The sequence below is a fragment of the Terrapene carolina genome, unplaced genomic scaffold (genome assembly GCF_002925995.2).
Source record: "Terrapene carolina triunguis isolate 2854851 unplaced genomic scaffold, T_m_triunguis-2.0 Scaffold247, whole genome shotgun sequence".
NCBI lineage: Eukaryota > Metazoa > Chordata > Testudines > Emydidae > Terrapene > Terrapene triunguis.
Window position 1 is genome coordinate 7,840,011 of NW_020664598.1, and position 21,054 is coordinate 7,861,064.

General features: G+C 40.0%; 1 protein-coding gene across 1 annotated transcript in view; it reads right to left on the bottom strand.

The window, feature by feature from the left end:
• Positions 1-21,054, bottom strand: part of RFX4 (regulatory factor X4) — an 83,794-nt gene that overhangs the window by 37,604 nt on the left and 25,136 nt on the right. Inside the window, exons 6-11 of the mRNA XM_024212958.2 lie at positions 20,063-20,163; positions 18,552-18,610; positions 15,400-15,544; positions 10,869-10,963; positions 9,015-9,132; positions 627-746 (exon numbers count right to left, since the gene is read on the bottom strand). Of these exons, the coding sequence (XP_024068726.1) occupies positions 627-746; positions 9,015-9,132; positions 10,869-10,963; positions 15,400-15,544; positions 18,552-18,610; positions 20,063-20,163 (638 nt within the window). The remainder of the gene's footprint in view (positions 1-626; positions 747-9,014; positions 9,133-10,868; positions 10,964-15,399; positions 15,545-18,551; positions 18,611-20,062; positions 20,164-21,054) is intronic.

Genomic DNA, 21,054 nt, shown 5'->3' on the forward strand with positions numbered 1-21,054 from the left:
TGGGGCTGCACTGAAGTACCTGAGCACACAGCACTGAGTATCTGGCATCTGTATTTCTATTGATAATGTAGATTTTTTTTCCTTTGGAAGTTGAACATTGGTATATCATAAATAATAGCTTTGGCTTTAATCTTAACCAATGAAAATCACTCACCCCAATTCTCTTCTCAGATACAGTGGTGTAAAATCAGGAGTAACTCGACCAAAGACAGTGGACATATTATTGTAAAGCCAGTGTAAGGGAGAGGGGAATCAAGACAAGTGTCACTTAAATGTGACTGTGGTTTTATAGGTTAGTTGATGTGAACATTCAGTACAAAACTCCCTTGCTGAAATCTCAAATACAGGTTTAGGAGTTGGAATTTTCAGACCTTCATAACTAAACTCAATAGTGACAACAATAAGCAGGCAGTCTAATTCAAAATCAATTTCAGGACACTCACTAACCAGAAAGGCTCATAATTGACTTGTCTGACATAATAACAGAACTGAAAAATGACACATTCCTTCTGGAAAGGCCTCATTAGGATGAATGGGGATAGGGAAATGCCCATGTACAGAAATGGGTGAATAATAGAATAAAATTATAGAAGGCATGTAAGGTACTGCTAAGAAAACAAACTTACCTGTGCTTCCTTCTCCTTTCATTGCCCTCATTAACTCATTAGCTCTCTCCTGACAATGCAGTGATTCTAACAGGTATAATACGTAGTCATCAAACATCAAGTGAATAAGGTGAAAAGACCCTGGGAATGAAATAATGTGAACAAACATAAAAGCAATTAATGGTCTCAATATTACTTATCACACAAATGATTACAGCATTATCAAAAAAAAACCCATCAAACCACTGAATACCACTGGCCCCTGTATAGTCCTGCTACTTAAGCATGTGTCTTACTGAAAAGTGAGTCATCCATCAATGTTAAAGGCAAGTTAAGAGGGGAGGGTGTTTGTGTGTCTGGGTTCTGATTACTACAGTGTATTCATACCTGGATTTATACAGATGATGTGAATTCCGGGATCATTTCTCAGAAGTTAAATTTATGTCTCTGGGGTCCAGTTCCTGAGAAAAGTGTCCTGACAAATAACTATCATTTTGTAGTAATTATAAATCTTGAGCAAGAATTGCCTTTTGTACCAAGCTCTCTCTCCTATGTCCAAGCAAGTACTTACTAAGTCAGATGGGGTAGTCTGGGAAAGCAGGACATGAATCAAAATAATAAAAATCTATTCCCTGTCAAATGCACTAGCACAAAGTATTATTGAGCTAGCTGGACTGTGCATGGGGGCTTTAAACTAGAAAGATAAAGGGAGGGATATGGTGAAGGTCAGAAACTACAGGACCTGGACCCCAGCCTTCCTTCAGCATCTTCCCAGCAAGAGTCTGATTATCTTTTTGTTAGCATTCTTCAGCTGACTGAGCATTGGTATCATTTATATAGGACCTCTAAAGCCAGAACATTTTCTTCCCAACTCTCTGGCAATGTCATTAGTGGTGCCAAGAATCAAAGCCCATTATTCATGTACAATAGGATGCCCAAACACCTTAAAATAAGTTGCTTTAACAGGAAGCATTGTGTCAGTCAGGATAGGTACAGTCTGAAGAATTTATAAATAAGGAACTTTCCCATTTTTCATAATTATATAACTGTAAGTTATGTTTGCGGTTAGACTAACTAGATGAAAAATTAAACGTGTTAAGAATCATCACACTTTAGGATGTAAACTGATTACCTAGTTGAGAGTTGGGAATAAATATTTTGCTCTCACGTCCTAGCATTGTACAGTTGGCCAAGAACAAGATAGCATACTTTTCTGCCTTTCTCTGAAGCATCAGATTACTGACAGATGTAGAATACTGAATGGGATAGACCAATGATATGTTCTGGCATTACAATTCCAAGCTACCTAAGACATCAGAGAAGGTATATGTCAGAATGATATCAATGAGAGACTAAAAGACACCTTAAGTAAAATAGTCCATCCACCTTTTCACTCCCTATGGCACAGCTTGAGGGTTTTATCCAGTCTATCTTTGAATAACTCGACAGAGGAGGTTTCCACTACTTCCCAAACATGCTAGTGGCAATTGTGGGATGTCCCACGTGGAAAGGCTGATGCCAGAGGTATCAACACTGCTTCAGCCAATCAAAGTAGCATCAATATCTCTGGCATCAGTCCTTCCACATGAGGCATCTGTCACGTTATTAAGTACCATATTACTATAGCTGGAATAGGAAGTGTCCTGAATGTTCTGGCTTTGCCTGTGATCTCCCAACATGAGGGACAGGCATCACTATCTTTAACAACTATCAGTCTTGGAAGTTCCAAGCACATTTCTTGGTGGTTCCTGGCAAACTACTTCCTAGGAGGCAATTTGAGACATGCTATACAGACATGGACCTGGACAGGGAAAGAAGAGTTTCCCATGTAGTTTCAGGTCTCAGTTCAGCTAGAGAAATGCCAAGAAGCAGAGAATAGACGTGAGGGAAGCAGTACTGGGAAAAAATTGACTTTTCCTCTAGCCTCCATAGACAGAGATTTAAAAATGTATACAAGGACTCAGTGTGAGAAGTAGACATGTCCATATGCTATCACTGGGCAGATTCAGCAGTGTATAGAAGATAGGAAGCATAGAAGAAAATCAAGACAGATGACTTTGTCTGGAGAGCATACTGGCATCTACTAGAGATGAATGATATATATATTTTTTAAACTAAATGCTTTTTCTTCCAAAACCAATCTTTTTGCAAAAATGAAAAAAATCACAAAGACATGTTGACCCTCTTTTCTGTAATTTAAAAAATTTCCCAATACATTTTTTGTAAAATTTTAAATCACAATTTGTATTGATTTTTTAATCAAAATATTTTCAAAATTTTTCATTTACCAAAACCTGTTCTTTGATAAACAAAAAATGTGCATAAACATCTAGATAACACTTTAGACAAAAGTTGCAATAAACTGCTTTTCTACAAAACAGAAAAATGGGTCTCTATCAACCACTGCAAAACAGAAACTTTGATATTTGGGGTTAATATTTTTCAACCAGCTGTATTATCTATATTATACAACAGAGCTGGGTGAATACTTCACTTTTTTTTTTTTTTTTTTTACAAAGAGTCACTCAGGTGAGAAATTTAACTTGCTCTTTTTATATTGGCTTTCCACCAATGATTAGTAAATTTTAGATATATTTATTTGGACTTGCATGGTACATTTAAAATTGCCTATCAAAAGCTTTAGGTACCTTTGGCAGGAGTGAATTCAGTCAGACTGGAAAAAAAGTAAACCCACCAGCCACCCCAACACCAGAGAAAATAGCCAGCTGCAAAGAAATCAGAAATCAACTCCACCCATAGACCCCAAATTCCCCAACCACAAATACAAGCCCTCAACATACTCATCACTCCTCAAAACCTGGGAAAAGAGATGGCTTTCTTGTTGTGCTCTGAATATCAATAGATTTGTCTCTTTCAAACATGGGGATAATGGGATGGTGAATTCCAAAACTGAGGGCCCCTCACAAAAGAATGTCCTGCCAACGGGCCCCTTTCTTAAAAGCCAAGAGGTGTTAGCTAACTGCTATCAAAGATGGCAGCTGGGGACAGAGAGAGGCTCTCTCTCCCATAGTCAGGTCCTTGGTCACAGCCCAGGATCTGGCCCAAAACTTTCAAATTTCTTTACTGAATTTTTACCAAACTTCCAAGACAAAATCCTTCCCTGGAATGGGATGCTACATACATAATTGAAGGATGATTGGTTTCTTTGGAGGAAGTTAGAGGAGGAGGTTGAAACTGAGCTTATATTGGGAGACTCATTTCTACCTTAAGGAGTGTCTACAGCTGCTCCATAAATATGTAGTTCTTTGCTCATATATACTGTACAAGTGGAGTGTAGGAGAAGCAGCCTGAAAGGCCCCATGTCATTATGCAATGCAATGCTATCTCGTAATTAGGTTTTCAAAGCAACTGTGCACACACTCTTCTTCAGTTGCGACAGCTCTAGTCTTTGTGTTCCATTCTCTCAATGCACGCATGCGTAACTTCCATTGTCATTCATGGGAGTTATGCACACACATTGGGGGGAGAACAGATGCTTTGTGTCCTTGGAGCAAGACCAAAACCAAAAACATCGGACATTTTTATAAATAGAACACATGCGGAGTGATGGGCAAATCTTCTTCCACTAGCGAATATAAAGGGCTTGATTCTCTACTTTTGTGATCATTTACACCTGTGCAAATCAAAACTGTATGCTTCACAGCCATCTTACAGAAATTAAAATGACTAATAAGGTACAATATAGTGGAGAGCCTTAGCCAAGCTATGTAGCTGTTTAGTTTTATAAAGTTTTTGAACTGGAAGTCTTGTAAAAACTGCAAATGGAATAAGATAGCTATTTTCAAAATGCCTAACATCAGTTACAATGTTAGTAGAATCCTACCCTGTTTAGAAGTGTTATGAACACAATGGGCCTGATTGACCATTGTGTTCGTCCATTTTAATACTGATGTAACTCCACTGGGATTCACCAGCGTAAAACTGGAGCATTATGCCCCAGAACAAGCCTGGTTCTCGTCTCACGCAAGTTGTACATTGTACTCTGTTGACTTCAATGGAGTCATTACTGATCTGGACCAGAGGCAAATCAGGCCTAATATTCAGTGTTTCCAAGATTCACAATTTTAATCACAAGTCTCAGGATATTTGGTGTTCTTCCTTCAAGCCCCTGCTCCTGGAGACAGGTAATTATGTGACAATCTCATCTTTCATTAAAAAAATAAAAGAAAGTTTCAAGCCCTAAGATTGCAGAGAAAACCTTGAAAGTAGGAATGCTAAATGCTCACATGCTAGAAGACAAATACTAAGAACCCAAGATTTATTATTTTTTTAAATCTCATGATATTTTGGGGCCTAACTCTTGATTTGTGAACACTTGGGGTTGATAATACTGAGTACACCTTTTAAAAAACTATCTGGTTCCCTTGTCTCTCTCTGAATTTCTCTCCTTTTACCATTCGATATTTTTTAAATCTGTAGAATGTTTGAGACAGAATTTATAAGACACACTACAAAAAAGGGGTGTTGTATCAAATTAATGCAATCATTTTACATTTTAAATTAATTAAGTTAAATGTAAGATATAAAATGAAACCAGTTTCAGGATATGCATGTCAGTTACTTACTGAGCAGCTATTCATGTACAACTGTTTATACTTTACGTTTATATTTTATGTTTTGCAAGCTACTGTATTTAGCAGGAACCTATGATTGGCTCTTTCAAATATAGCTGTAGGTACTGAAGAGGATTCATCTGTGTCTGATAAAATATATATTCATTTAGTTAGAGATAAAAAGTCCCCCTAGATACTGTACCTACAATAATAAATTGCTTTTGATTCTCTTTTCAAAAAGACCAAATTGAATACAAAGAGGATATTATTACAGCTATTCTATCTAGCTAATACACAGTAAACATCAGCAGCTATTCACAAAAGCCAGGAATTATGTACAAGTATTGTAAAACAGAGATATATAGATCTGGGGAAGATTGGAAGGCTCCTTTTACTAATTAGTTGTTTTTATACACAGGATGCATTACCAAAACATTGCCACCAACTGTGCCTTTGATATGCATAGACAGAAGAGGGTAGAGAGAGAGAAAAAGGAGAGAGATGAGCTTTTGTCTGCCAGGAATTGTTTTGACTTGCCCATACCATGCACCATGCTTAAAAGCTTTGCCCAGACTCAGATCTGTATGTTATTTCAGGATATATGCTACCAGCCCAGTGACATGTAGTAAAACATTCTGTAGTCAAATTTCTGGATCATAAAATGATGACAAAGCTAAAATATATTGTACTGTATATAAGAATGACCAGAGCATCGAACACGTAATTTTTATCATGTTTTTGTTTCAAACACACTCTCAAATAATGCTTTTTTGTTTTTTAAAAACAACAGTGTAAAGATCTGGCATTGTTTATTGCTTAGAATGATCAATAAAATCAATGCCTGTTTATATAATCACCAATGTAGCCAAAATACAAGTTTTCATCTAAGATAAGAACAAATTTATATAGAAGACAATATCTAAAATATATCAGTCATCTTTGTGTCTCTCTATTGTATAGTACTCATTAAAAATGCATGATACTGTAAAAAGAGAGGAAGAACGGTGTTAAATTAAACCCACAACAAGTTCCTCAGGTATGATTCTGATACGTTTACATTCAGAGGATAATTAGACTTTTGGAACATGCTCAGCTATAATTCAATACAAATGTGCCTTACAATGACTTTGTAATTAGAATATTACCGCATTCATTCAAGAGATTATAATTTGGTTGATGCTGGTAAATGACATGTCAGTCACTTTTTGAGAAGTGGGAGCAGTGATAGTCCAAGTTTTGTTATACTGGGGTCTGGACGTGGTTTCAATACTCATCCTCTTTGAGGATCTGAAGTCCTTGCTCACCCTAACTCCCACTGACTTCAATAGACCTGCACTTTTGAACCCAGAGTGGGAGAAATTCAAGGGTTCCGTTAAAAACAAATAAAAGCCCTTATTCACAGAGAGAGTGTGTTGGTAGAAAGAAAGAGCTTACATGGGCTTATTATAAGAAAACCTTAGGAAGTTTACAGTGCCATAATGAAGACGTAAATGATAATCCTGTTCAGTACTGCTGCAAGCATTATCAAACCCAAGTCATTAAAAAATTCTATACTATATTATTTATATCCTTTAAAAATGCATTATTTTCAGAAAACCAGTTTATGCTGATTTGACATGTGCTATAATAATTTGAAAGCAGACACTTAACAGATGTAGCTGGTGACTACTAATGTAATTAAATTACCAATACTTTTAAGAGACAGCAATTTATTTTAAACATACTTTTAAGATGGTGTATGCAGTTAAGACCTGTCTTACTAGAATTGTATAGAGTAATACTCCAAATGCCATGGAAAGCACATCGCATGTGGCTGCTGATATCCTCTTTCCTAATACACCGTTATATCTAAATAGATATATTTTGTGTAGGGAGGGGTATACGTGTGTGACTACACATCCTGTATATTTTATACATTTTACAAAAACCAGTATTCTATTAGGCTACACATTTAGCCTAATTAGGAATTTAAAACTGCTTATGTACAACTCGATAGAGAGTGCACAATTTTTGGAACTTTAACTTGCATTTTTGACATTTCATGATTTTAATGGTCTGACCTCAACATTCCATTTACACGGTGCATCTAAAGGCTGCTCCAGCAGCTGAGTGCTGCAGAGAGCCAAAATGCTCAGAACTCAGTGTTTGCTCAATACCTGTTCCAAGAGGTTTCCGCATTGTGCAGAGAAGTATGCAATGCTCAGCAATGCGAGCAATCTCTATTTCCACAGTGAAAAGAGTTTTGGTGAATAAGGGGGAGAGCGAATATGAGAGGGGATAGATATCAAATATGGTCAGGGCACTGATACTTCAGCACAATCCAGTGAATGCAAAAGCTGTGCATAGAGGCCTTTTAAGGATTTTCACTGTCCCACTGCCTGCTAGGAGTGGCGATTCACTCTTGTGCTTGCTTAAAAGCTGTGCTTAGAAGAAACTGACAACAGGGAAGCCATGAAGACCAACCACCACGAAGACCAGATCAAAATGCTCCTGAACAGGAGCGGCGCCAGGGTTTTTGGCGCCCTAGGCAGGTGTCCTTCCGCGCTCCCGGTCGTCGTCGGCAATTCTGCGGCGGGGGGGTCCTTCCGCGCTCCCGGTCTTCAGGGCACTTCGACGGCGGGTCCCGGAGCGAGTGAAGGACCCGCCGCAGAATTGCCGCCGAAGACCCGGAGCGCGGAAGGACCCCCCGCCGCCGAATTGCCACCAAGGGCGGCAAAATACCCCTCCCCCCAAATCCTGGCGCCCTAGGCAACCGCCTAGGTCGCCTAAATGGAAGCGCCGGCCCTGCTTCTGAAGGTTCTCAGAAGACAGTGAGGTCAGGCCTTCAGATTTTATCAAGAGTCATGTGGTATTTGGTGTTTTTCTTAAAGCCTCAGCTCCTGGCGGCTTGTGAATATGTGAGAATCTCAGCTTGCATTAAAAAAAAGTAAGTTTCTAGCCTTTATGGTCATGGAATAAAACTTAAAAATGTGACCCACATGCACCCTAGAGATTCAAAAACAGAAGATAAATAAAAGCACCCAAAATGCATTTTATTTTTTTAAAAACAATGCATTTTTTTAAGCCAGTCCCATGATTTTGGGTGGCCTGACACACAATTTTTGATTGCTTGGGGTTAGTAATACTGAGTCCTCATGGCCAGCTTCCCAATGCCCCATGTGGGACTTCATAGTGTTCTTGCCAGCCTCCAATATCTGCTCCCCTCAGCTTACTGGTACATGAACAAAGCTTGGAAGCTTTCTATCTATAGGTCTACATTCTTCTGGGGGTGCCCAGCACCCCTGTATCTAAGCATCACCTAAGAGAATAAAACACAAGAAAGCACTGCTGGAAGAAAACATGCTAGTAGCTCAGTGCTGCTCTCTCGCAATCCTCATTATTATTAGTCTGCTAATAACATACATTGACAAGTGTGCACTTATGAAAACACAAAAGCACAATAGCCCATTTTCAATCATTCCTATTGTTGACTAGTTCAATTTGTACATACTCCTCAGTAGGGACTGTTTACACACCAGGCTTCAAAGCACAGTTGTTTTTGAATTCTGTGTGAAAAGAAACAGGACAATCTTTTCTTTTTAAAAAATGGGATAAGTTTATATTCTTCCACTCTTACGGACATCAAAAACAACTGAAGGGAATTTGTTCAAAAGCATCAGAGAAAACGACCTGGTGGCAGAAAATGTGTTGAAAATTTCAATCCCCAAAAGAGATTTTTTTTAAAGGTTATGAACGTGTGAAAATAAGAGGGGATCATCACTCAGAAGTGAGTGACAGCTCTTGATCTAGCATTTTTTACTGTGCTAACCGATCAGTACAATTAAAATCAAAGTACCAAAGCTGGGTGCACTGTGCAAAGTCATGTCCCGAATCACTCGTGTGCCAAAGCAGGACCACATCAAGAGGAACTGTTGAGCCACTTTCTTCAAAGAGCCTTGTCTCTTGGCAGCTACCTACAAGAAAATATATTATATATTTCACACAGATAATAAACATTCATTTTCATTTCCATTGTCTGGCCCAGCCCAACACTGTCCATGTCCATCCATTTTCTTCACTAAAACTACATCCTATTGTAAGAAAATTAGGATAAAACTTAAAACAGATACATATGAAGCCACCCAGTAATGATAATTATATACACATGAGTTTGCAGGAAGACGCCTACAATAAAATTATAACCCCTAAAACATAAAATGCTCATGCTTGTGGAGGATAACATTTGGATTATAAATAATGAAGGGATTTCTCAGACTGCCTAACAACATCCAGGTCTTCATCTTAATTTGATTCCCTTTGTTGGCGATTCTCTAGTTTAGGAAGAAAATTTATAATAAATACTGCTGGGAATATATTGCAAAAATAATGTATTAATCTGAATGTTTAAACTAATTGGCTCTTGGTGTGTTCACATCCTCTTTGCATTTCTTTCTGTGAACACTCAGATGATCATGTTTTACTCACAATTATACTTCTCAGAAAGCATATTGTAAGTTTACACTCTCAAAAGCTCATTTTCTATAAGTGTTACAGTAGCCGTGTCGGTCCCAGGATATTAGAGAGACAAGGTAGGTGAGGTCATATCTTCTATGGGACCAATTTCTGTTTGTGAGACAGACAAATTTGTGATCTTACACAGAGCTCTTCTTCGGGTCTGGAAAACTTAGAATGTCACAGCTAAATACAAGGTGGAACAGACTGTTTAGCATAAGTAGTTAACACATATTTCAAGGGACCATTCAAGGTGAAATGGCCTGTTAATTTTCATCTAGTCAGCAAATAGAAAAAATACCAGGTCCAATATGATCCATCATAACCACTCATAGTGATTTCAGATAGCAATCTATAGACTAAAGACATTTTTTTTTTAATTAAATAATTTCAAACAATTGATACATTTGGGAAATTTGGGGTGGGTGGGAGTTGTGGACATTCTGCAAACAGAAAAAGAGGTAATATTGTTTAATGAAGTGTTCTTAAGTTATTTACTCAGGTCTAATAGTGAACTCTGGAAGTAGAGTTGCAATTTTCCAACAGAACATGCTAATACAAAATGTATTATCATTCACGGACAGAAGCTAAAAGTATATGGTAAACTGTATAGTTACATATACTGCATAAAATTGTATTGATGTCTGATTGGGTGAGAGTGCTCATGTGTTCAGTCAGTAAGTGTCCACTCAAATAATACTAAAATTTAGGTCAGAGTTCAATTACTGGCGTTTCAGAGCAACTCCTAAAAATCGAACAGCTTAATCCCTAGCTGAACTATAAGCTAGTAGTTAACCTTTATTTACTAAAATGAATCAGCTGGACTAAATATTATCTTCATTAAACTCCCTAAAGGGCATATTAATTTATGATCTCCACCTGCAATGCTACATTATTCACTATACACTAGAGAGGAGTCTGAACCAACACCTCAGATCCATACACCCTTGAACGTTGGGGATGTTGAAAATCTGAACTCTGATCCAGCTCCGAATTTTGCAAATGGCTCCTATTTTTAGAATGGAATGAGTGAAAGTCTTGAATCTGAACACTCTCCGACTTTTGAGTCTGGAATTTGGATCCAGATTTTGCATCTTGAGTCTGTGTCTACTAGATACCCACTGCTTTGTGAAAACAAATATTGCACTTGGTTATACTGCACATAAAGTGATTCGGGTCCTAACTCCTATTTACCAACCTTCACAACGCATCTGTCCACCATGGAATCCAGCCACTCAATGTAGGACTCAATGGGTGACTGCTCCTCCAAAAGATGATCAAATTCTTGATACACTAAAGAACAAAGAAAAATACTCCAAATCAGGACTTTAATTCCATTTTAAAACAATAGAGAAAACAACTGTCACAAAACAGTCAATAATACGTCGCCAATTTGCTCAGCTAATTACAACAGGTCACTTAACTATAAATGTATATATGTACACCTTAAGACATCAAAGAGGTTGAAACTATTACTGTGCTTGGTCGCTATCCTGCTGCTATTGAAATCAGTGGGAGTTTTTAAAGGATTTCAGTGGGAGCAGGATCTTGGCCCATCATTTGAAATTCATCTTTTGATTTAAGCTTCAGCTGTCTATGCCCGGAAGTAAAACACATTTATGGTGTTCACAGTGCAGAGCAGTAAGCTAGGCTTTGACCCTCATGAGGAAGAAAGGCCATGCATGAAATTGATTTAGAAATGCATAGAGAATCTTTTAAACACCCAATGGATGAGTATTGTTGATAGGCCTCTCATCAGCAAATCTCCAGTGCATAATGCTTTAGTTTTGAAAACGGGCTTCAACGGCAACTGTCATTTATTTGTAACATCAACCAAGCAAAAAAAAGTGTTTCCTATAAAACGTGTACTTTTATAAAGTGAATTACTACCAACACACAAATGCCATGCTGACTATACCTAAAGGAGATTCTACAGACAGGCGATCCTCTTCCAAATATATTTTTCAAAAATATAGAGAGTAAACTCAGATGGCCCATTCAAATGTGTCAATTAAATAGGAGAATCTCCAATTTATTTAGGAGAAGACGCTATTGGAAGACAAGGACTCATGTGTTTGAGCATCTCAAGGAATTGCTCTGCAATTTAGCTACAAAAAATGGTCCCCTAAATCAAAAGAAAAGATGCTTTTATACCTGCTGTGTCACAGGGTGATTTAAATGCGCTGTGCACGTCCATTTATACTTCATTATAAACAGCAGGAGAGAGGAATTTCCCACCACTGGAGTGGATGCTAGGGGCAGGGAAAGGAGGCAAAGCGCAAAGTTGGCAGCTAGGGAAGAGTGCAGGAGACATGGAGAAAAAATGCAAAATACAAGGATGCTCTCCACTTAAGCAGCATGGCCATTCTTTGTAATAGCACCCTGGATTGGGAAGTATTGTTGTGAGCTGAAGCAACAGATCCAGTAGGAACACATTTAAGAGCTTCCTTGTCTTACAAATGACTGTGCATTGATTCCATTTAGACTTAATTACAAAGAGGTAGATTGTCACAGCTGTTATTCAGCCACCTAGGGGAACAATGGGGAGCAAGACTCCCCTTCCTTTCCCACTCAAACCTGCTCGTATTAGGACCCTGGATGCAGACGGGAGAACTCTACTTGTCGAATACTTCCCACTGCACGCAAGCCAGTGGGGAGAGGGTGGAGGGAGCAGGGCATAGGAGGAACCCTCGCTCTGCCTCCTTAATCCAGTACCTGGCTGGGCATAGAGTGGGGAGTAAGCTGCTTCAGCTACATCCTCTGCGGAGAGAGGAGGGGAGCACAAGTGGAACTGTGATCTTCCGAGTCCCAGTTTGTTGTCTGGCTGGGAAAGTGCCGCTACGCACCGTTCCTTACTCAGGGCTGATTACAAAGTTACCATCTGGCCCAAAGCAGCTGTTGCAGACACATCTGCAGGGGCCTGAAGGAATGGAGCACCGGGGGAAAATCATGATAGAAGTAGCCCTATTGTTAAAAACGAGAAAAGCCACTTTCTAGTTAGTAACAAACGACTGTCATGTTCAGTGGAAATCTGCCAATCTGGAAGATATTTTTCCAGTTATTATAGTTGGAAATTGTAACCTCTGGAGGCTGAGTGTTGGGATTTCCCAGCACCAGCAGGATGTAAAGGAGCACTGGAAACCTACATTGGACATGCGTATTAAGAAATCCCAATGCCATAATTATAAAGTGAGGGCCCAATTTCACTGTGTGAGGAGGCACCCAGCAAAAATGTGACACTTTCATGCATGTGTGCGTGTGTGTGGGAAATAAGTAAAGTGGACTGGGTGAAATAAGAACCAGCCTGAATCTTCATCCAACGCTTGAAGCCAACCTACGCCAGCCCCTTTTAGAGGTACAGAACAGTTTGGCTTTGTCTCTTCCCCTTACCTATGTTTTCAACCCGGATTTGAAATGAGACTGAGAACTGACGGAGAGGCAAGCCTTAGGGGGCCAGGAACACCTTTTCAATCTGTGTGCGCACAGTGCTTAGCACAATGGCCTCTGATTCAGACTATGGCTGTTAGGTACTACTGCAATACTCATATGGAATGGCGAGACATGGGAGAGTTATCCTAGAGTTCTTGGTGATTCAGAGGAAACATCTATCAACAGCAGTAAGAGTGCACAGAAGGAAGAGAGGAGGCGATACTACGGGAGGATTCAAAGGAATTAAGCTGAATTTCCAGCCTGCTGTAAATCTTCCAGTAGAAGGGGGAATACTGACTTGCAACAGCAGTACCGAATTTGCTGCAAAGGAGCTGAAAATACCACCCCAGAAAGAAGGTTCACCTTTTGGAACTAGCTCCTTGTAGACATATCCTTGGTTACATATCTTTAAATGATCTTCATCTAGGTAGAAACTATATCCAAAGTTGGAAAAAAGCTCTTGAGGTCAGTGTCATATATATACCCTTGTCTCAATGTAATCCTCAACATGTACACTGGGTTGGGTTACCGCTTCTGGTCTTCTCCTTTCACACCTTTCTCCTCTCCCTTTCTGTTGCAAACTGCTACCTGCTAAGACTGGCCCCTTCTGGAAAGCACTTATGTGCTGAATTCCATCCACTCTTCAGGAAAGTTCTTAAGCACTTGCTTAACTTTCATGGGATTTAAATATGCACTGAAAATTTAGCACTTGCTTAAGGGTCCTTCCTAAATGGGGATGCTCTCCTGAATCTGGGCCAGAAACATTACTGATATTAAGTATTAACCCTTTGGGAACTAGATAATTTCTAGGGGTTTTGGGTGTATGCTGAGGATGGTTAAAGAATAAGAGAGATTTTCTGGCTGCTGTGAGCCAGGATGAGTCTGGATTCTAGGCTTCAGCATGGATTCTAGGCTTCAGCATGTCCTGAACTGCTTATTTTTCATCTCCTTCCTGTCCTGAATTCTCACTACTCTCAACCTCTCATTGCTGCCTGCTCCTGGCTCACTCCCCTCAATCCACAGTGAGCAGGAGGGTCATATCAGGAGGTAAACTCAGGGACTGGGAGGAACTGGCAAAAATCCCAGAACAGTTCTCTGCTGGGAAATGGAGCCAGCAGAAGGTGATCAGGGGATGTGATGCCTTCTTCCTGCTTGGGGATGAGTCTTTCAGAGGTCAGTGAGGGATGTGAGGTAGATGGGAGCATTTTTGTCATCTTCAGGAAAGAAAGGAGGAGGACTCCAGCTGGAGTTAGAGGTTGAGACTGCTACTAAAGACAAGAATACTCATATTTAATATCTCAGTGTAGCACACCCAGAGATGCACACACATTTGTTGTCAGAGTTCTAAGGGTTAGAAATGGCATCACATGCACATTCTCTGAGCAACTTGTGTCACTACTTTACACATGGAATAGATGAGCTTTCCCCCTAAAATAGGGTGACCAGACAGAAAGTGTGAAAAATCAGGATGGGGGTGGGGGGTAATAGGAGCCTATATAAGAAAAAGACCCAAAAATTGGGACTGTGCCTATAAAATTGGGACATCTGGTCACCCTACCCTAAAACCAACTTGCCCCTTTAAGAAAGCACAACTTTTACAGGGTTTCTACAAGTCATTCTTTGACCTATGCCCTTCAATAAACCAAGCAGTGTCTATGTCAGCCAATCAGATTTCTGGATGTGGGATACATATTTGCTTCTAAAAGTTCATAAATAAAACTTCAGCCAATCAGAGACTAACTTGCTGTTAAAATGCTTTGTGAAACCAGCGCTTTAAAAAAACATAAGCCTCTGGAAATGACTCAAATAAAAATGGTCCTGCTGTCAAAGCCATTCAAAAGGCAGTTATCCTATAATAGTATAATTGGGTAAACAACCACCATTCTACTCTATCAAATAAAATGATTAGGGGCTTGATCCATAGCCCGTTAAAGGCAATGGGCAGACTTCCACTGACTTCAATAAGCTTTGGATTGGGCCCTAGATCCGCATCAGTCATTAGGAAGACTAGAAATAATTTCTTTAAACAGAATATTGTCCATATTCACGTCTCAAAGTGGAACATCTTGGTTTTGGCTCACCTTTCTTTTTGATACGTGTTTCAGTATTTATCTGAGCAGCAAGCGAGCAGTAGCCAGTAATGATGTGCTACCACATTGCTACAATATCTCAATTATTAAACTGATTGACTGTAAAGCAATTATTATAAAATTGCACATTATTATTATTGTGGTGTTTTGTATTCAACAGGAAACACGTTTCAGGGTTCCCCGTACCACATTTGAGGGTTTTATTCTTACATTGTATGATGAGCTTTCTGTGCTCCTCACGCGAATCCTCCATGGTATACAGAGTTTGTTTGGTAATGCTGTTCAGATCCACATTCCTCCAGTCCTCCAGCATTTGAAAGGTAATGTCTGCACTGTGGATCACCGTTCTTGATGCCTATAATCCAATCCGATCTACTCATTAGTTCATGGTTTATTAGGTTAAAAATAGACTTCATCCCCTTTTACGCTCCCTTAGCGAGCCTCACTAAGTTGATTCTCAAACCCCACACACCTCTTGATCCTTTCTGGAAGTTACCGGCCATGGTAGCTGGACAGAACTCTGAAGCCATTTTTACCAACTCTACTCAGCATGTATTTGGTTTCCACAAAGTACAAATCTCGACAGGTGTTTCTAATCAAACTGCTCTCTCCCTAGACCATTAATTCTACAAGGTTTGGGCTGCAGTTTTGGGTTCATGTCAGTCCAAGAACAAAAACACATTGGCCCAGATCCTCCCCATCAAACTATGTAGGGAGGAAACACTCTGAGTATGCATCTTCCCCCCGACACAGGAAAAGGAAGCTCACCTGCCCCCACACTACCACCTGCCCATCCTCTGGACCATGAAGAGGCCTCCCTGCACAAAGGGAAGGAGTAAGCTGAGGGAAACGTGGGTGGTGCTGGATCAGGGCCACACATCCGTCCTGTGTAAATTAATCAGTGAAGACAATCCAGACTTGGCCTGTATTATCTTTTCCAGAGAGTCTCCCTTGGGGACCATGGCAGCCTGAAAAGTCCCTGGTTTAGGAAGCTGTTGAGGGGGCAGAGCTGTGTGAATGGCTTTGGTCTTCTATAGATTCCTCTGAGTCTATGCAGGTTCTTGTGGATCTACCAGGTTTGTGGGTAGACCCCACAGCTCATGCAGCAGGATGGCAAACCTTCCCCCACAAATGAATTAAAGGAGGAGAAACTCCACAAAGCATCCTCACTGAGATCTCCTTCCCTCAGGGGGTATTTCTGCTGTAGGGCTTAATCTGGAGGATTAGATACAGTTTTCAAATGTAGTCCCTCGAACTGCAGTGTGGGACAAACCCTCAGCTGGTGTCAATGGGTGAAACTTCACTGGAGTCAAGGGAGATGCTCCTATTTATACCATCAGAAAATCTGGCCCTGTGAATTTTGCACAGTTCCCGTGGCCTAACTGAGTCAGTGAAAAATAAATTCACATAGTATATTCCACCTGCATGGTGGATTTTTATCAGTAAAACAATGGGATACTATGAAGCTTATATTCACAGCTATAAGAACTTTAATAAATTATAATGGTAATTTTATTTATTAAATGAACTCTACTGAAGTACTGTCTGGCATGACAAACAAGTTTTGATAAATAAACCATTTCAAAACCCCAGAAGAAAATAATCCATTTTAAAAACAAAAACAAAAATACAGAAAAATATAGTCTATTCATCCTCACAAAATGATAAAAAAAGAAAACTAATAGAGTGGGCCCTATGTAAAAGGAAAAAAAGAAAGACAAAATAAACCTGTTGAAATAGTTCTATTTGTATATGCTGCTACTAGTTTTCAGGTTAATTTTATGGAAGAAAAACAATCCATCATGTATGTCTATGAGAGCATCTTTTGCAAAGTGTCAAGTATCAGAGGGGTAGCCGTGTTAGTCTGGATCCGTAAAAGCAGCAAAGAGTCCTGTGGCACCTTATAGACTAACAGACGTATTGGAGCATGAGCTTTTATGGGTGAATACCCACTTCTTCGGGTGCATGTAGACCACTTTGCAAAGTGGTAAGTCTGCATAACAGGCTTAATCAGTTTTTATCTAGGTAAAACTCCCCAGTTCTGCCAGAATAAAGACTGGATTAAAAAAAAGAGTAAAGTGCTCAGGATTTGAGAGCACTTGGTTTTAAACTGAAGTATGTAACCACAAAAAGTGAATATCTGCCCTGTATTTTGTTTTCACTTGAGGTTTAATGTCACAACTAGGTATGGTGTTTTCTGTCTAGAAAATGGACAAATTGCTTCTCTCATCAAAGGCCTGATCCAAACCCAACTGAAAAATCTATGGAAAGTTTCCCATTGGTTTCAATGGGTTGAACTGGATCTGAAACCTCTTCTAGAATCAGAACCTGAATTTGTTACATAGAAGTCACTGGGAGTTTTGGGTGCATGAAGAATGCAGGATCAGCCCCACTATCTAACAAATAATTTAACTGATTTTTGGATGGTTTTGTAGCTTATCTATAGAAGATCATAATAAATAAATATTAGAAACAAAACTACTAAAGCAGGGGTGGGCAAACTTTTTGGCCTGAGGGCCACATCTGGGTATGGAAATTCTATGGTGGACCATGAATGCTCACGAAATTGGGATTGGAGTGCGGGAGGGCTCCAGCTGGGGGTGCGGACTCTGAGGTGGGACCAGATATGAGGAGTTCAGGGTGCGGGAAGGGGCTCCAGGCTGGGGCAAGGGGTTGGGGGGGGGTGTGGGGCTCCATCTGGGGGTGTGGGCTCTGGGGTGGGGCTGGGGATGAGGGCTTTGGGGTGCAGGGGGTGCTCTGGGCTGGGATCGAGGGGTTCGGAGGGCTGGAGGGGGATCAGGGCTGGGGCAGTGGGTTGGGGCACAGGAAGAGGTCAGGGGTGCAGGCTCTGCGCGGCGCTTACCTCAAGCAGCGGCATGTCCCCACTCTGGCTCCTACACGGAGGCACGGCCAGGCAGCTCTGTGCGCTGCCCTGTCCACAGGTGCTGCCCCTGCAGCTCCCATTGGTCACGGTTCCCGGCCAATGGGAGCTGCGGGGGTGGTGTGCGGAGCTCCCGGCTGCCCCTATGCATAGGAGCCAGAGGGGGGACATGCCACTGCTTCTGAGAGCCGCACGGAGCGGGGCAAGCCCCCAATCCCACTCCCTGGCTGGAGTGCCGGTGCGAGGCAAGCCCCAGACCCCGCTCCCTGGTGGGAACTCAAGGGCTGGATTTGAACGTCTGATGGGCTGGATGTGGCCTGCGGGCTGTAGTTTGCCCACCCCGTACTAAAGCCTCATATTCCATTGTTACCTCCAAGAGAGTTTCTCCTTGTGCAATATCCAACCTGCAAACTGTTACAACTGTCAGCAAAAGCAGCATGGAATAAACTTAGCAGGAATGGATAACCACTGAAATACCTACCTGGCAGAGATGATTTAATGAGGTCTGCCGCCGGAGAATTTGTGAAAACCTTCTGGACACTGCAGGAAAGGAGAATTACATATTTAGGTAATATGCCAAATAAAGAAACTTGATTTTAAAAGTACCTTGTTAAAACTAGCATCAATTAAATACACTGAATTTCCTTTCTGTTAAAACACATATTTGTGACTTATTTATTGTTCATATTAATTGCCCAGTTTTCAAAGATGGACTTCTGAATAGGACATCCAAATCTTACATTTGGATGCTCAAATCAGTAGTTACAAGTATGTATAAGGACTATTCATATCTGTAAATGATGGTTTGAGTGTCCCAAAAAGGGATTTGGGCATCTTATTAAGGTATCCATACTTGTAACCTAGGCTGTAAATATTTATTCTCAAAACAGCATCTGAAATGTATGATTCCCAATCCTGCAAACACTCACAGCCATACAGCTTTCTGTCACCAATTCTTCCATTGGCTTCAATGGGACTGCACAAACAATAGTAAATATTATGTAAGTAATCATTTGCAGGATAGCCAGGCATCAAGTACAAGTAAATGCTAGTGTGTTCTCAAGTTTATTATCATGTTATAATCACTAAAGATCTGCAGATCAAAGCAAATAATCTATAGAGATATTTGAAGTCAGATTTGTTGGTATTACATATTCCTTCTATATTGTCCATGGAGGTAGTTAAAATATATATTTTCAGATTTATTAGAATGTTCATTGTCCCAATATTTATATGAGCAGAACAGATTTCACTGTTGTGGATTCTCAATAGTTTTGAATTGACAAAGAACTGACAAAAATATTCTCAGGACACATTTTCCATAATTTTTGAATAACTAAGTAAATGACCAAAAATATCCAGTGGATTATTCTAATTTATGTCCTGAGTACTTTCTGCAAAACATACTCCTAATTTTCCATGCTGATCAGTAGTTAATCCTTCTCCTAAATTAGTTTTTTTTTTAAACTTCTGATGTGGAATTTACTGCTCATGAAAAGCAAAGAATGGAGAGCTGTGAAATAAAGCAGGCTTTATCAATAGGTGATGCGCACTGCAGGCATCTACAAAGCATGTCTGAAAAGGCATAGTGCCCTTTCCTGTGGTGACAGGGTAATTTGATCCCCTTCATATTTAACTCTGGCACTTCTTTGGAGTGAGGGCCTCAAGCTGTATTCAAATTGTGCAAGTCTATAGGTTTGTTTAATAATTTGCTTTGCCTAATATCATGCCTAATGCTTGCTTACTGTCAACAAATTAATTTCTTATCAGAGTCCACAAAAAAGGAAAGACAACTGGTCTTAGAGCTGTGCCTTATTACATTTAAAGGAAATTGGTTCTCATGAATGAGTGGAGATTATTGGTTAATGAAAGATCTGTAATGTTGATCTATTTCATGACTAATGGAACATTTTCCTAGCTTCCAATTAATTTGTAACTGATAAATAACACATTCTTCTCACATAAGAAAAAAAGAGACTGCTCAATACATACACTCAAACTTGATATTTCGGAGGTTTTCTGGCAGGTCATAGAGAGCTACTTTTAACCACTCATCCAGCTGTTTTGCAAACTTTCGGATCACCTGAGTCAAGCTGAAAAGAGAAATCACTACTTAAGAAAATGTACACTCTGTGGTCTATACGGCAGTGCCTGGAAGCATGTAAAGCCAGAGTTTCACCACCCAGCATATCATTTTTAGTTACAATTTATAAACAAAGGTACCTAGGACACAATTTTCAGATGTGGGCATCTTAATAGTACATTTAGATCCTCCATTTGGGATATGAAATTGACATTAAGGTTCATAATACAGGAATTCATGCACTTAATTGCCAATTTGAACAGCCACATCTGGGTTCTGGAAGTCTCACTGGTTGTTTACATTTAACAATTGTGCCATAACATAAAAGGGAAATTTTGACATAGCTTCAGGAGGGTGGAGCGACTATTGGGCCAGATTTGATTCTCTGTTATACCCGTGTATATATGGAGAAAATCCGTTAAAGTCAGTGGTGTTACTCCACATTCACACTAGTATAATTCTTCTAAGCAGAATTCACCCTACTACAGTCTATGGGGCCCACTGGCAGCCCAGTAACAGGGCTTTTTAGTGAATAGTTTAAACAGGCCTAAACATAGGAAGCTGCATAAAAATAACAGACCTTTAGAAGTTTGGAAAGGGGAAGAAATAGCCCCATTTCTTAAGTGACTACATTTTGGGAACTGTATTCTCAAACCAGGTCAGATCTGAATCCTGATCATGCAAGTGACTGTCTGGGCAGCTCCTACACCTGTAGGTAGCCCCACTGTGCACATAGAGTCACCTGCAGGATCAAGGACTTGGACAGTATAGAAAACATCTGAAAATATCTGAAGCAAAAGGAAAAATACCCAGAATACGTTGAGCTCAGGAATAGTTTCAGATTCATCTTCATTCAAATCAACTTTAAAGATGGCTTCCATACTTCACTAAGCTTACAATT